We start from the raw sequence: 16,026 nt of genomic DNA, 5'->3' as shown, positions 1-16,026 counted from the left end.
TCTTTTTTCCTTTCTTTAAAAAGGAGCCAAAGGGTCTAAGTGTCTTGAAAATTTATCTGTTTTGCTGCAAGAGACAAATGCAGTGGTGATATCTGGTGGAAAAGAACCACAGACATCTTATTTCTGCACTAGCTTTTGGAGTGGGTCTGTTCTACAGGGTCGTTACCTTTGCTCTACACCAAGACTTAAATTAAAGTGAATTCAGAACTGAGCCTTAGTGTGGGTGCCCAACTCAGTCCTTACTAATCTGGTCTGGAGAGCAGCTTTGCGCCCTTCCAGTCACCAAAAACAGTTAATGGGAGGGCTGTTTTTGTACAGAATGAGAAAGGGGAACACTAGAGTGTTCAGAATACATGAGCTCCTGGGAAACCCTCACTTTGGGGCTCCTGGATACTTCTTCTTCACCCCCCCCCCTTAAACAACACGTAGATGCACGGAAAGAACCAAACGCTGGGACAGGAAACACAATTAGCAGAGCTGGGCAGAGCGCAGCGCAAGCACCTGATCGTTTATTTCCCCTTTCTGCTTTCCACAAAAGCGTTACGCTTTCAAAAGGACGTTGCAGTCGCATAGTTTCCACTGATTGTTAGAAATATGCACAAGTTAAAATTAGGTCACCCTCTGCCATTATTTTAGCAGCTGAGAGGAAAAACAGCTTAGAACCAAGTTCATGTGGCCTCAGCGATGGAGAAATTGTCTCTGTTTCCTCTACTCTATCACCCTCCTGGGGAAAAACAACTGTCTCCTATAAGATAGGAGAGGGGAAGGCTCCCAGAATACAACCACCTTGATCAGAAGGGTTTGGGTGTCTTTATTTTTTTAAAGACTTTCCACCATTTCAAAAATTCACATGTTTTAAAGTCTAGAAGTTTCAGTTCATCCTTGGTTCACTTAAATTCTTCTATCATCATACTGATGGGATTAGCCTACAGCAGTGGGAGGAAGGGGAAGCCAGAATTCAGAACAAATCTTTCCTGACAGGTAGCTTTTTAAACACACTTCCCTCTTCCTTTTCATTAGGGGCAGCCCACTCTTTTAGTGCATGACAGGCAAGAGTTGGGCCTTCGGAGTCATGACGAGTGCAGGGATATATCCAGAATAGTCAAAAGAGAATAGAGGCAGGACATAGACAGGAGCTCCTTGTGAGCACACATGAATCCAGGTGCACATATACAGAACTAAGACACAGAGAAGCCTTTGGAAAACCCAGAGGAGACCCAAAACAGGAAGCAAATTCTTTGTGCATCTGTGCCAAGAAACATCGCAGCAACCTTATCTCATGTTTGCATCATATACCAAGTGCAAGTAAATCCAAGCTTTGAAATAATTCATTTCCTCCTCAATACCCTGCTTCCCTCCACCAAAAAAAAAAAAAAAAAAAAAAACAATCAAGAAATCAAATTCTGGAAGTATCTCGCATTAAGGTGCTTGGGACAGCTGATGGCACTTAGCAAAGTCGGGGCATTTTAAGCATTTTCAGTGACGCTTATGGGTTTAAAACTCTATTCTCCACAGAATTCTGCTCTCTTCTTAACATTCCCACCTGGCAAGTTGTTCCAAGGTATTAACAGACATGTTAAAGCAAAGCTATTGAGCCTGTGTTTCCCTCCTGCAGTGGATTTCTTCCAAGCAGAAAGTGAGGCACCCAGCCTGCGCGCGACCCCCCTGGTAAGAGCAGAGCACTAGACTGTAATGAACTCCTTCTGCAGGCTAGTGCAGCTGTAAAACCCAGCTCTTTGGAAAAGATCGAGATTCCTCCATTAAACTACAGACTCTTCACTCCCTCCTCATCACAAAATCAATAAAAAGCAATTGGGGGGAGAAAAAAAAAAGTGATTCATTTTTTAGTGACAGTTTCAGAACTGATATGAATTGCTTATTTGTAAGAGCTCTATGAGCTACACAATACCTGAACACAAGACCAAAAAGCAGAAGCTTGGCAAGGCTTCTCATCAGGCCTGAAACTGGTTAAGCCAAGCCTAGCTGGGATGCCTGGCCTAAGGAACTAGGATCGCTCCAGACACACACGGAGTCCTTACCTTGTAGACCTGCCCATAGGTGCCATTGCCAACAAGCTCCACCAGTTCAAAGATTCCTGCAGGATCCTAGGAGAAAAGGAGGAAAAAAAGATATAAGCAACTCTTAAACATTCTGCAGAGATTAGTGTTTTATTGACTAGTGTTTTGAACCTTTTAAGCTTTGCAGACAGCCCTGGGATTAGCAGCATTACAAATACCATGAAAAGCAGAACTGTGCTGCGAATCGCCGGCCCTGGCCTAAATGTCACTGCTGGTGTGGTGAATCTTGGCCATCGATAACTTGATAACTTGAGATAACTTGATCTAGAGCAGTGCTAAATGAGAGCACAATTATCTAGAAGCAAACTCAGGATCCTAGCCCCACACTTCTCTTCTTCCCCGCTCTCCTGTTTTAAAAAACAATGTATTTGGGTAGCAGCCTGGCAGTCATCCACAAGCACACACATACACACAAACAGAAATGAACTCACTGGCATAGTTAAAAGATGATATAAGCTAAGAGGTATGAGGGATGGTGGGGAAAGAATAAACTGTATTGCTATTTTCTCATCCTGTCATTTTTTTCCCATCCAGAAGCCTTATTTTCCATTTCTCGCTCCTCCTCCTTTTCCCAGAGCTCGTCACCGCTGGCTCCATGCGTGCGATCCCCTCGAGTCGGTGCGTGCGGGGCTGCCCCGCATGGGGCTCGCGGACCCATCCCGGTGCCGCGGGCTCCGCACGGCCCTGCAGCCACCCAGCCCAGTCACGGCCTCCACGGGGCACCGTGGACCCCAGGCGAGTCCTCAACCATCTCCTCAATCCTCAATCCTCCTTGGGCTCCCCTCCCGACCCCCAAGATGGACCGGTCTCCAGAGAGCTGCCCCATGAGACTGGGGAAATCCCACTTTGCCTCCCCGCCTCTCGCACGCTGCCCATCCAGCACCCCCTGCCCACCCGGTGTATTTAGAGCGCCGCGTCCTACCCATCCCTTTGCCATAAGAGCAGATAAAAGCAGAGCTGGAAGGGGAACAGGAACCGGCACCAGGTTTTTACAAACTGAAGGAGGAAAAGGGAAAAAAAAATCCATGGTGGCAGCTGCTGTTTATTTTTGAGAATCTTTTTTTTTCTCCTAAGGGTTATTCTCCTCAGTGTTGAAACAACCCTGGAAGAGGCTTTTCAAGTACTACGAGTATAGCTATTTTTGAATATTCACTAGGAGATTAAGGGAGAAGAAAGCTGTGCCTAGGGCACATGATCACACGGTCTAGAGAAATACACCCAAGAAAGTGATTCTTTTTTTTAAAATATATATCAGAAATGGCCAGATGCTCTTAGCAGTAGATTTTCAGACCTTTTCCTGTGATTCCTCAAGGCAAAGAGCTCTCCTCTCCCCTTCTGAGGGGGGTGCCCAGATGCCCAACATGGTGCAGCTCCATCACTGTTTCACACAAGCCCTTCCTTACTTTGCTTCACACCTTAAAATTCAGGTTTTGAACCTTAAATCAGCCGGCTTCCAGGTAGCCCAAGATGCACCTTGGTTTGGCTGGTGGCCATGAGCCCCACAGCCAGCTGGGTTGCAGGGTGCCTGAGCCTCAGCTCCAAGCCCCCCTCCATGCAGTTCTTGCCACCCCCAGCTCCCACCTCGGTCCGTCCCCCGAGCAATTCCTTCCCTCTGTGACTCCCGGTCCTTCCCTGCACTTTTCCAGTGGCATTGCCAAGGCAACCGCGCAGCTCGCGAGGAGTTGCTGAGTGACATTCCTGCCTCGACTGCTGGCACAAACCGTTACACACAGCCATAGCAACATAGCTGGAACGCCAGATATTTGCAGCCGCCACAGGGAAAAAAGGACGGATCTCTTTTCCGAGTGATGCTGTGTCCCTCCTGGGCCTTGCTTCGCTCCCCGTGCACAGGCGGGCACTGCAGCAAGCCCCTGTTGAAAGAAAGCAGCCGCTTTTTGTGCTCACGTGCATCTACTCTCCTCTTGCTAACACCCTTCCCCTGTGACCGTCGCTGCTGGCCAGGCTTCAGGGCCAAAGCTGCACAGTCAGAAGCTCCCAATCCCAATCCCAATCCCAATCTCCTTCCTTCCGGCCGCTGCCGTGCCAGCTGCAACTCTCCTGCTATTGCAAGCTCCTCTTTGCACACACCCCAGGTCCTCTTCACAGAGACGACTGCATTTTGTTTTAAACCGGGAACAGGAGAACTAGCAAACCAGCCCTCAAATGAAAGGGGGAAATAAAGTGATTTGCCTTTGTAGTTTAGGGCAAACAAAACTTCTTAAACCAGGGGAAGAATGAGCATTTTTAAGACAAACACACAAAATAGTTTTCATCCCTACCTCAGTTTCACACAAGGAATGTTTGATACTCTTGCAGGAGGCTCCACAAAAGCCTGTGTACGAATACACCTAAGAGGCGGCACCTCCCTTCCTCCCCTCCCAAAGGGCTCAACGAGCTCCATGGTCAGATCATGGCAGCACACGGGGCAGCCGCGATACTCCGGCACGGAGGGCTCCGGAGGGCTGGCCGACAGCACAGGCGACATCCCAGCCGTCTCCCCACATGGGGCACACACCAGTGCCCACACATCCCCGCCAGCTGCTTCGGCTTTAGGCCCGCACGTGTCGCCCATTCTCACCCTGCTCTTTGTCCTCCCTGCTGCAAGGGGAGGGGAAAAAAAAAAAAGAGCCTATTTTTACCTTAAACCAGGCAAGCTTTCTGACACTGGGGTAGGTTTTAGAAGAATGAGCCCAAGTCACACAGGAGCGCAGCTGCGCAGGGCTACAGGAGCAGCCTTCTCCAAGCGAGGTGGCCGAGGCCGCGGTGCGGCCGCGCGCGGCACAAGGGCCCATTGAGGGGCCGGGCGGCGTTGGCGCCGTGCCAGCAGAGCCGAGTGTGGGCCCGGCCGCAGGCTTCTCCACAGAGCACCACGACAAGGAAGCCTTTCAGGAGCTCGAGTGAAAGGAAACGCTTCACGCAGCGGCATCCGCGGCAGGGGCCAAGCAGCCCCGGTGGTCCCCCGAGCTGCCTTCTCGCAGCCCGCGGACACCCAAGCTCGCTCACTGTATTTAGACAGATGGTTTATTTAAAACTGCTGTATTATCAGAAAAGGGACTTCTGTACACAGATGATAAAGCAGAACGTGTCCAAACTCCAGCAACAAAACACACATCCTTTCTGAAGGACTTATCGGTACGAAACAAGCAGCAGTTGGGCTCCCAGCAGGAATGTTTTCCTGGCTAAAATGGCTCCGCTCCACACCACAGGCCTGAGCAGAGCGAAAGCGGCGCCCGCGCCGACACCATGAGAGCTCAGTGCATCCAAGACGCACGAGAGCCAACTCTCAGCTCGAGGACGCTGCGGAGAAAGCAACGACTGCTGAAGGCTGCAGGGGTTTATCGGTGCTATGGCGACTGCTGGCTTAACTGACTACTAGTTAGTCCTATAATTTCCCAGTAGATGTCCACAAACTTGAGTGGAAAGACAGTAGCACTTACATAAAGGCTGTGTCCCCATTTGCTTACGCTCCTTGAAGGGGCTTAATTTTTCCCCCTTCCAGCACACCCAAAAGGGTTTTCACAGGAGGGGTCACACGAGGAGACAGTGCAGAGACGCTCTGGGGGAGCTGGGGCACATGCCCTGAGCACCACTAAGGCTAGAAACGCGCGGAGACGGGAGATCAGCACTTCTGTAATCCTTGGCACTTACTCCCCCACTTCTGAGCTGCTAATGACAATTCCCAGCCCCAAAACCACAGAGATAACTGGTCATTAAGCTAAGGTCGTAACCCTCGAGTAAAGCACTGCGTAATAGTGAAGTAAGTTCCCTGTTTGGTGTCAGCAGCAACCAAGCATCCCTTGGCACTACATGGCACCAAGATCTTTTTTTCTTTTTAGACCTCCACTGAAATAAAGTCTGTGCAACTCACATTTGCAAACAACAGAATTTTATGAGCCTCTACGTTAAAGCCCACAGTAAAACCGCCTCACTAGGGAGATCTCATTAAACTCCTCAGGTGCAGATTTCCAGACCCCATCTTCGATACCGTTGGCTCTACCTAGGAGCAAGTGGCTCTGCTCAGACCAGCCCCTGGAGTGATGGGGGGAGACTCCAGCCCTGGGAAGCACCAGAGGGTAATTCTGGCCGAGCAGTTGGCTCTTGTAAATTAATGGCAATGTCACAGTATATGGACAGCTGTGAGCACTGCAGAGCCATAATCTGTGCTATGTGTTGGAGCTTGGTATGGCGGCAGCCAACAGCACTTCCAACACAAGAGGTTTTGTTCAGATGTACTAGATCTACACAAGTGCCTGGAGAAAGTCTCATCTTCGTCCCCCATTAAACTCTAACCAGAAGCAGCTCCTGGCTTCAGAGCGTGAGCACGGACGTGGCTAAGACTGCAGGAGAGACAGCTGCAGCCCTTAGCACTACAGTCCAACACGTGCAACTGTCAGAGCAATGCACTTCCGACTATGCAAAAACATCACCATGAGGAACGAGTATAAGAAACAAGGGACCACACATCAAATACTGCCCCGGATTTTGCTTCCTGAGGCCAAACATCCAAACGGAGCCATGTTCTCTGAAGCTGTGCTTCATTTTAGCAAAATCAGAAGCTTGGTATGCAGATACTTTTGCCCTCCTTTGCCCACCCATCCAAAGACTCACAAGACAGATCTCCCAACAAGAATATCGGTTAAGAAACAACACTTACACAACCTTCTGCACAAGAAAACTGTATTAAGAGGATAAAAATTTCTCCACATGACAGACAGCCTAGAGAAGCTTGTTCACATATCTATTGCAACCATCTCCTCCAAGCATCTCGAAGAGCCATTCCTCAACAACTGCACTCACATATATTAGGCTAACCCCCCACCCCCAGAGGGTTCATGTACTCTAAGGAAAAACCCACAAGATACACACACTAACCACAACAAGAAGGGCCCAAACTGCCTCTTCATTCCTTCAAAAGCCTGACCCAAACATCACTAGCAATGAGGTGACTCCATCCAATCACGATCTCATCTAAGCAAGTGTAGCTTGACCTACAGAGATGAGGAGTTTCAACTTCAGACTAATAAAGATCAAGATCTGGCCTACACACATCTTACCGTCAACATCCCTCCAGACAACGTTTCATGAGGACTCTTCATCCACAAGAGTTAGAAGGCGATCAGTGCACAAGAACCAGCAAAAGAAGCAGAGCTAAGCGAACACTGAGGTTTTCAACACAGTGTTCAATGAACGCAGGCCCCGCATGGCTTTTCACTGTATACATGCCTAATATACGCACACAACAGGACAATATATAAAAGGCTTGGAAAAGCTCAACATCTCTAAACGCTACAGAGCCAATTACAGATCCTATCTATAGTTCCCAGCAGGTCTGAATTCACTACTAGTCTCGTACCAAAGTTCTTAGGATGTGGACATCAGAGCGCAGCAGCTGGACACTCTCCTCACTGAAAGTCACTTATCTGCAGTTTCAGGCCAAATTCCTAAGCGCTCAGATCCCATCCCTCTGAGAAATAAAGAGTTTCGCCTCAGCCAGCAAATGTTTGCATCAAGCTGATGTTTGCTATCTACTGATAAATGCTGGTTTATGGTTTCTCAGAGCTGGATTAATTACTTACCAGAACAGCTGCTTCAGGAGCTACAATCTCCTAGCAGGAGACTCCCAAGGTTTGCCACGTGGGATGAAGAGGTTGTGCCGTTGTGGCACCAACAACCCAGAGACTCCAGGCTCTAATAGGCAAGGGCTGACACGTGCTCTGGACTTGTAGGCATGTGCACCAAGGAGCCTGAAGGCTTTGCAACCAAGGGACCAAGCCAGTGGTGCCAGGAGCAGAAGCTGCACCTGCCAACACGCGGCTGGTACACGGAGCTGGACGTGGAGACGGTGGGGCGGGAACAGGGGCGCAAGCCCAATCACGGCCTGTTCCTTGCGCACCAAAAACAATGGCAAAAAAAGAAGAAAAAACCTTCAAAAACCTCTGTTACCCTTCCAGTCACCGCGGGCAAGCTCTAAGCACAAATCTAATTATAACTCAGATTCCCCCACAGTGTGCAATAGATGGGCAGGAAAGAGCCCTTAGCAATTATTAGCCCAAGACACAAGATCTTTTCCCTTTTCCAGCTTCAGAAACGTTTCCTACATCTGACCTATAGTCTGTCTTCCTAGACCCCCCATAAATGGCTCAGAAAACATTTTTCAAGGTACCCTTTAAAAAAAGAAATAAAGAGCTTCCCCCATCAGAAATCATTACAATCCCGTTTAAAATATTTGTCTCTATTTTTAAATATTTTTCTGAAAACAAGGCAGCATTCCTACATACACGTCTGAATAAACATCATGGTGCTATTAGATTCAGGCGAATTTGCCACACAGGGCCAGTTTTCACAGATCATCTAGAGACAGAGTTATCTGCTGTCTTCCTCTTGGTGCTTTTCAAAGAGTTCATCACGGCCGCTCTGTCACTTCTCATCAGCTCCCAACACTTAGCTCTGCAACGGCTGCTACCAGGAGATCAGATAACTCTTCAGGAGCAATAGCTCCAAAAAAGGACAACACGGAGAGCAAATCACATTGAATTATTTAGCATGCCACTAGTTGCAGACCTCGGTAAAATGCCATAGACTGTAAAAAGGAAAAAAAAAAAAAAAAGGGCAAAAAAGAACAAGAAGAAGCAGCACACAAGTGTAAGACGCTCCAAAAAATACTCAGTATGAACTTTTTTTTTCATGGAAGTGCCTTGACTAAGGAGCAAAGTTAAAAAAATACATATATCAATCAAATATATGTTAGTTTGTGTGTCTTTCAAGAGTTCACAAGGTGCAGGGAAGGCTTTTCACCTTTTTCCTACATTTCACAAGCTGCCTTGAATAATGCCAGACCCACAAGAGAGCCTGAAGCTTCGATCTTGACAGGCCCCCACCACTTAAAGTGGGGGAAAAGCAGTCACAGTGTCAGGGTGAGAGCGAGGTGCTGCCTGCTGCACGCTGAAGGAGCCGGCTGGGAGTCGGAGCGGATCCACGCTCGCTGAAACGACTCGCAGTGATTTTTTTGCTGGGTCATAACGAATTTCTCATAGCAAAACCTCTGGACCTCTTGGTGGCTAATGTTGTGAAACACCCTTGCAAATTCAGGGAGCTGCGTTGTACCTTAAATCCCGATACTCCAAGATACTGAACCCCGGTGGGGGACAGTCATCTAGTTTAGCTTGTTGGAGCTTGCTGCATTGCAACAGCAACCGGGCAAGCCAAGACCAAGGCCCATTCCCACCCGTGCGTCGCAGGCGGACGTGCTGCGTCACCTCTGCAAGTCACCGACAATCCCAAATCCAACCACCTTTTGCTTTATGGGATCAGTTTGGCTTCCCATCAAATGACAGCACCGACATGTGCTCTGTCCTTGGAACACTGCAGCCCATCCCCACCACCGCAGGGCTCCCTTTTCCAACCCAAAAAGGCACCCCTGAGACTCCGAGCGGGATTTGGCCCAGGGTCATAAGCAGCGAGATTAATCATGCGGGTGTAGGGAGGTGAAAAGGGGATGGGAAACATTTGTAACTGCGTCTAAATTAATTGCAGTTATTGTTATTCGATTTGCTAAACCCTCCAGGGCTAGATTTTATTTTAGAAAACTACGAACGTACCGGATTAATCAAAATAAATGGGCTTGATTTATTTATCTCTGCTGTATATATTCCTCTTTAGGCTTGGCAAGTCACTGCATTCTTTCCATCCCGTGAAAGAAAGAACAAGGGCTTTTTTATTATTCTTATTATTTTAAAGGAACCTGTACAAAGCCTAACAGCCCCCCGAGACCTTGGCATCCCACATGGCACTTGGCTGCAAGACCTGCGGGTTTGTATGGCAAACCCAGGCCAGCAAGCACAAACCAAGGGCAGGGAGCTTCCAAAGAGCCATTCCCAAAATTTCCAATCCCAACCATGTCTCTGCAGCGAAGCTATTGCCACGGGGAAGCTTAATCTCCTCCAGGCAGACTTAGCTGTTTCTGAATCCTCCGCAAGTGGGGTCAGCTTCCTTCCCTGCTCCTAATTCCCTGCCCTCAGCTTTAGCCACCAAGCAAACACCTCTGCCAACAGGCTGAAAAGAAAAGGCCTCACATACATTATTCCAGAGAAAATTAATCTTGTGTTCCACAGAATATTAAGTGGATTACATTTACAGCCTCCGAGGAGAAAAATGTTGATTTCCATGTATCTTGTTCTATTATTCACCTCTATTACTTTTTATACCAGCATAATTTTTGTCACAATAAATTCCTGTTATTCCATCCAGAGCTCAAAGGGCTCTACAAATCAGGAGACAAGAGCGGGATGGGACTGGCAAGGGCTTTGAAGAAAGCTCCGGGATTAAAATCCCTAAAACACTAGGGCTGCACAGGACGTTGGTCCCCGGCAGGCTCGGGGCAAGACTCACAGCAAGGAGAGACGTTTTGGACTCTTCATGGCAGCAGCATCCTTGAACATCAGTGTCCCCTTGTAAGGGTAATCAAACAGATTCCTTAAAATATATACATATTTTTAATAACTATATTTATTGTGTGTATATACTTAATAAATATATATACACACACATTTGCTAATGTTTGTAAAATTATGCTACCAAATTGCTAGATTTAACGAACAATGGAGATTTTGACTAGAGTTTTCCATTTGCTTTGCAGAGGTGTCAATGGCTCCTGAAGAGCACACACTCCAACAAGCAGCCTTAATACCACTAAAGTGCCCACGCCGAGGGACCGCAGAGCTCACGAGGGCCACGCTCTCCCCAGCAGCGTTTCCACTGGAGTTCAGGCTCCTGTGAGGGGAGGGGAAGTTACTTGGCACCGCGTAGGCAGGATCAAAGCTGCTCGGAGAAGACGCGACCCGCTGACAGGGATGCAAACTCAGCCAGAGCCGTTTGGAATATTTCACAAGTGACTTGATGAGTTTAAAAGGCCAAAAGGAGCATTTTGATGATGCTGCACAAAGCAAGGGAGGGAGGAAGGAAAATGAAAGAAATCTCTCTCTCTCAAAAAAAGTGCTTCTTTCAACAGATGCTACAGGATCATTACCCCAACCCCAGACCAATCTATAGGATTCAGCCCTTGCGTGATGAATGGCGATTCATAGTTTCCATTTAAACCTAGGTAATCTGTCTAGAGGAAAGGCAGAGAAGGAACAGCTTCTTGATTGCAATTCCCAAGCTTCTCTATAGCTCTAGAATAATTTGAATTACACACAGAGAGTAAACGTCAGAGGTGATAAGAAATGGATGAAGTAACTTACAGCTTGCCACATGGGTGAGACAAAGAACTAATGGCCACGGATCCAGATAAGAGCGCTCACAACCAGAAATCAAATCTGGGTAAGAGTTTCAGAAGTTACCTACTCTATCCTGGAAAATAAAACAAATAGCACAACAAATTTCCTGTACTTTAGAGCCAAAGACACTGCTTGTGTCACTTGCAGACGGCAAGTTTTACGTTTTGTCCTCAGCAAATCAATCCACCCACATCCACCGCTCTCCCCAAGCCTGAGACGCTATGGACACTATGTTGGGAAATGGTTTTAGCTTTAGGAGCGTCCATAGTCTGCAAGTACTCCAAAGCCAGGACTGGCTTTTTGTTCTTGGTCTGTATGACACTGAGTAAAATGCTATTACAATGCATAAGAAGATTACGTTGTTGTTTTGCACGTGGAGCCCCAAGGACCCCACTATTCAAGCAAAATCCTATTTCCTTTAGTGTAGATGCCAGGGCCCCAATAAACCCCAACACATCACCCTGCTTCTGGCCAAGTTGCAAATTCCTAAATTATACTAAAACTTGCAGCAGGTTCTCTGCAGAAATGATCCCACCTGGCGTATCTTGCATCACTTAAACCGGAACATGAGGAGATACAGAATATGACTCTGATCTCTGCTCTGCAGCTTTCGCTGTGAGCAACCGGGCTGTATGTTGATCCCTGGGGATGGATGCCCTGGGATTAAGAACCATTAAGACAAAAATCTGGCCTCAAATAACTGCAGCTGAGAGAATCTCGCCATGGGAATTCTCTACAGAAGGATCAACATTTCCATAGATTAGACTTCCCTATTGACGGAACAGAGCATGAAAGGAGACACGAGTTCGAATCGGCTCTTTCTGGAAGGGGGGCATCTCTGCTACCAACAAGCGGCCGGCTGTGCTAATTCAGCCCTCGGAGAGCACCACTCACGAGTCACACAGGACTTCGGGTGGTGCAAAGCGTCGGTCTCGCAGCGAGCACCGCGTGTCCTGCCCTTTCCGGATGGAAAACCCCTGCGGCACCCCGTGTGCGTGTGGAACACCTGGCAGGGGACAAACGAGCAGTTTCTTGAACGGGCTTGACCTGTTCTCAGGAACCCCTGAACACCACGCTGAACCCCACCACGTGGCAGAAGAGCTGTGGGTTGGATGCAGAGCACACGCTTCTAGGTGGGATTTCCCCAGCCACAGCATCTTTACCATCCTAGAGAAATAAACAGCAAAAATTGCACAATCTGGTTGGCTGTAAATGCTCTAAAAATAACCCTGGACCCACATCTCTTTCGGCATGGACCCTGTGTTTCTTTGCATCATCAGTGGCTACCGGATTTTCTGTATTGGTATATGTGATAAATTCATGCCTACTGGTCCTTCCAAGAACTCTTACCACTAGATATTATTTTGCCACCACATTTCCTTGAAAATTTGCACCTTCAAGTTATTCCCCCTCCCAAACGCCTCAAATCTTGCTCTCTGAATTGGCAAGAATACAAGAAAAGCATTTATTCAAAGGAATTTGTTCATCGTATCACGCAGGCACAAGACACACACCTTATCTAATCTTACGAGAATATGGTTTAATGACTGCAATCCAGGACGAGAGGCCAGAGGGCGCAACCTCTCCTGCCCGCTCTGCTGGGGCCACATCATCCAGAAGCGAATCCAAGGAAGATGCTCAACCTCTCCTCATCTTGACTTTCCCCTGCTCTAAGACCACCCTAACATGCCTTTGCTCATCATTATCTGCACAGAGTTATGCATTTCCTGATATATGTATATAAAAATGTGGAGGAGCAGCACTGGCCAGCAAGGCACTTTCCCCATCCTGACCTGTTCCCGTCTCTTTCCCACTGCCTCATTTAACCTTGCAGGGAGATCACTCCAGCTCCACTAGTGGCAGAGGAGCATCTGGCCCAGTCACTTGCAAAAATAACTAACTAAAGACCTCAGTTCTTATTTAAAAGAGAAAACTGTCCTCTTGCTCCATTCATTAATGGAAAGCAGGAGAGATTTCATGGAGTCACTGAGAAATAGAGGGCGAGTGCTAGAAAGCACATTACAGTGTTTCATGATCACAAGGTGAGCTGCTTGCATAATCCTGGAAAAAAGAATATAAATGCCGATACCAGAGTTATAAAACAAGGCAGTTATAAAACTTGAGCTTTAGTACTCAGCAACAAAAACACAATAATTAAGCCTCCTGAGCAATTTCCTTTTTTGCTTCAAAGTAGACGCTGCAGCCTTCAGTGGAGGGAGGATCCCTCCCTGGAATGGGGCGCAGGCGAGGGACCCCCCTGCAGCTTATTTCCCTTCAGGCCCTTTCTTCAGACCTGCCTCCAAGGAGGCTTCAAGTTCACATCTCGATCCCCAAGACAGATGCCGTGAAATTGAGAGCAGCAGGAAGATAAGGAAATAAATCTGCACAACTGTACTTGGAGGGAAAGCTGCTGCGCCCGCACCAGCCCTTCCTCCCCATGGGTTCTGACAGCAGCACCTGCTGCCAGGAATTGCTCCCCTGCGAGCAGCACACGGAATCTCACCTACAAAACACAATATAGAGCAGCAAAATGTCATGCAAACCAAGGGCAAACGAACAGCGCAAGACAGTCCCTCCCCCTACTACTACTGCTATTTTTAGGCAGGCAGATTAGCTCAGAGCAGTTTCACTCGGTTCTGATAATGAGTAGGACTCGTGCAGCTTCTCTCGAGGACATTTCCTGTGCTGGCTACTGCTTGAGCAGGCACTTGCTTTAACCCAACAGTATGGAAGGGATCACATGGAAGAGCGGATGTGATGGCCTCCCGGGAAGGGCTCTCGGAAAAGGGACTCCAGCTTTGAGCTTGTGCCAGATCTGCCTTTTTAAAGGCACTGCTCGGCTTTTGCGGGGTACTTTGGGGGCACTTGTTTTGTTTTACATATTGGACTACAGAGAAGACAGACTTATTTTTAGTTCGCAAGCCCTGGCTTCCTGGCAGCGGTCAGTTAAGTAAACGCAAGTTCAACAGTGTCAGCGACAACCTGCCCAGTATCGACCCCACTCAGGAGCTGGCCAAAATTTATAGCAGAACCCTCATCTCTTCAGAAAACGCAATGCTTTCATCTCCTCACTCTCAGAGGGAGCTGAAATCTCTCAGAAGGGCAGGCCTCCAGGCAAAGGAGAGGCTGTTGGGCCTTCCCAGGCCTGCACGTTTGCAAGACGGCCATGAAGAGGCAGCCAGCCTTGGATTTGACCTGCAAAGCTCCACAACATCCCAGGGGGATCTGGCTGCCAGCCTCCGATTGCTGATGCTCAACAAGCCTGCGACCAGCAGAGCTTTGCTCTGTCCAAGAGCAAAAGGTCTTGGGCAGGGTCTCCTCCGGCACTGGTGCGGACAAGGGGGGTGAGAGAGGAACGATGGCAGCTCCCCACAGCTGCCACAGCAGCAGAACCGCTGTACTAACGGGGCTGAGGAAAAGGGAGGACGATTGTCAAGGGAATGGGAAAGGTTTAAAAGGAGATTTGGGTCCCATCACGCTGCAAGGTCTTTTCAGGAAGGGTCACTCCTCCCTTTACCAGAGAGACTTGCTGTTGAAGCACTACACAGCCATTTTCTGCAAAGTGATCACTCGTACACTCAGTGTCCCTCGGTCAGCTTCTAAGTGTCCCTTGGTCTGCTTCTCAAACACTCAGCTTGCCTTGACACCCACACCTGGGTGTAGAATCTTCCTCCTTCACCTTCACCCCCAGTGCCCTGAAAACCTTGGCCTCCCTTCCCTGCCCATGGTCATGGCCACCCTGTCTGAGGGCCCAAGGCAGCAGGAGCTCCTCCACGAGCCCGAGCTGCGCTGCGAACACAGGAGCCGAGGCCAAGAGACACCGTGAGGCAGGTGAGGCCCTTTCCCAGGAACACGGAGCCCCTGCTCACATCAGGAGCCATTTCAGACACTCATAAATGATTAACAGGTGAGCACTCCAGCAGTCATTACAGCAGCGCCACCAGTTCTTATATCCATAAGCTTCTTGTGTTGTACCCATGCGGTAAACGTCACAGGTGACAAGTTTACAAGGAGATTGCCCCTGACAAAGCCCTCACTGCAGGTGAGGACTTAGCCACAGAACAGAATGCTTTAAGGCAAAAAGGTAGAAGTTGTGCTGGGCAGCTCTTTTCAGAGGCCACTGAAGGACAAGGCTTGTCAGGGCCTTTGCCTTTCCATGCTCAAGGCCTCAAGAGCCAAGTAGAGGCACATCTAGAGCTCTAAGCATCAGCTATTTCGGGGCAACAATATTCTGAATTCCCTTCTTCATCTTGGCTTTTATATCACGCGCACAAAGAAGTTACGGGGATTTGGCACTTTCTCCTTAACAGGCCACCCTTAACAAGTGACTCATATATTGCAGGATGAGTCATCCTGGCAGAGGTCACCAGCATCAGCGACAGCTAGTCCTCAATTATTTCCTGCACGTTGAATTAAAGGTATATTGTTATGCTAATGCTGCATCTGCTCTGTGATAGTTTCCATGCAGTACAGCCTGTTTTCCACCTTGTTGCTCAGGCCACTTTGGGGACAGCTCTGTCATTTCATCGGAGCTCCGGCTCACGGCGCAACCCGGGCACGTGAACAGGAGTTACCCAGGGGCATTTTCAGCATCTTCTGCCAGATCCTCAGCTTTTTCCTTTGCTTGGGAAACACAGTTTTGTCCCTCAGCAAACATGCAGCCTGGTCACCAG

At 48.4% G+C, this 16,026-nt stretch overlaps 1 protein-coding gene across 5 annotated transcripts in view; it reads right to left on the bottom strand.

Annotated features, from left to right (window-relative positions):
• Window positions 1–16,026, bottom strand: part of TNIK (TRAF2 and NCK interacting kinase) — a 145,495-nt gene that overhangs the window by 121,399 nt on the left and 8,070 nt on the right. For all 5 annotated transcript variants that reach the window (XM_088523924.1, XM_088523925.1, XM_088523928.1 and 2 more), the window contains exon 2: window positions 2,040–2,105. In XM_088523924.1, the coding sequence (XP_088380050.1) occupies window positions 2,040–2,105 (66 nt within the window). The remainder of the gene's footprint in view (window positions 1–2,039; window positions 2,106–16,026) is intronic.

The sequence above is a fragment of the Tinamus guttatus genome, unplaced genomic scaffold (assembly GCF_059628265.1).
Source record: "Tinamus guttatus ecotype Peru unplaced genomic scaffold, ASM5962826v1 Tinamus_guttatus_pri_ptg000198l, whole genome shotgun sequence".
Taxonomy (NCBI): Eukaryota; Metazoa; Chordata; class Aves; order Tinamiformes; family Tinamidae; genus Tinamus; species Tinamus guttatus.
Note: the sequence above shows the minus strand (reverse complement) of the source record. Positions and strands in the feature narration are given on the sequence as shown.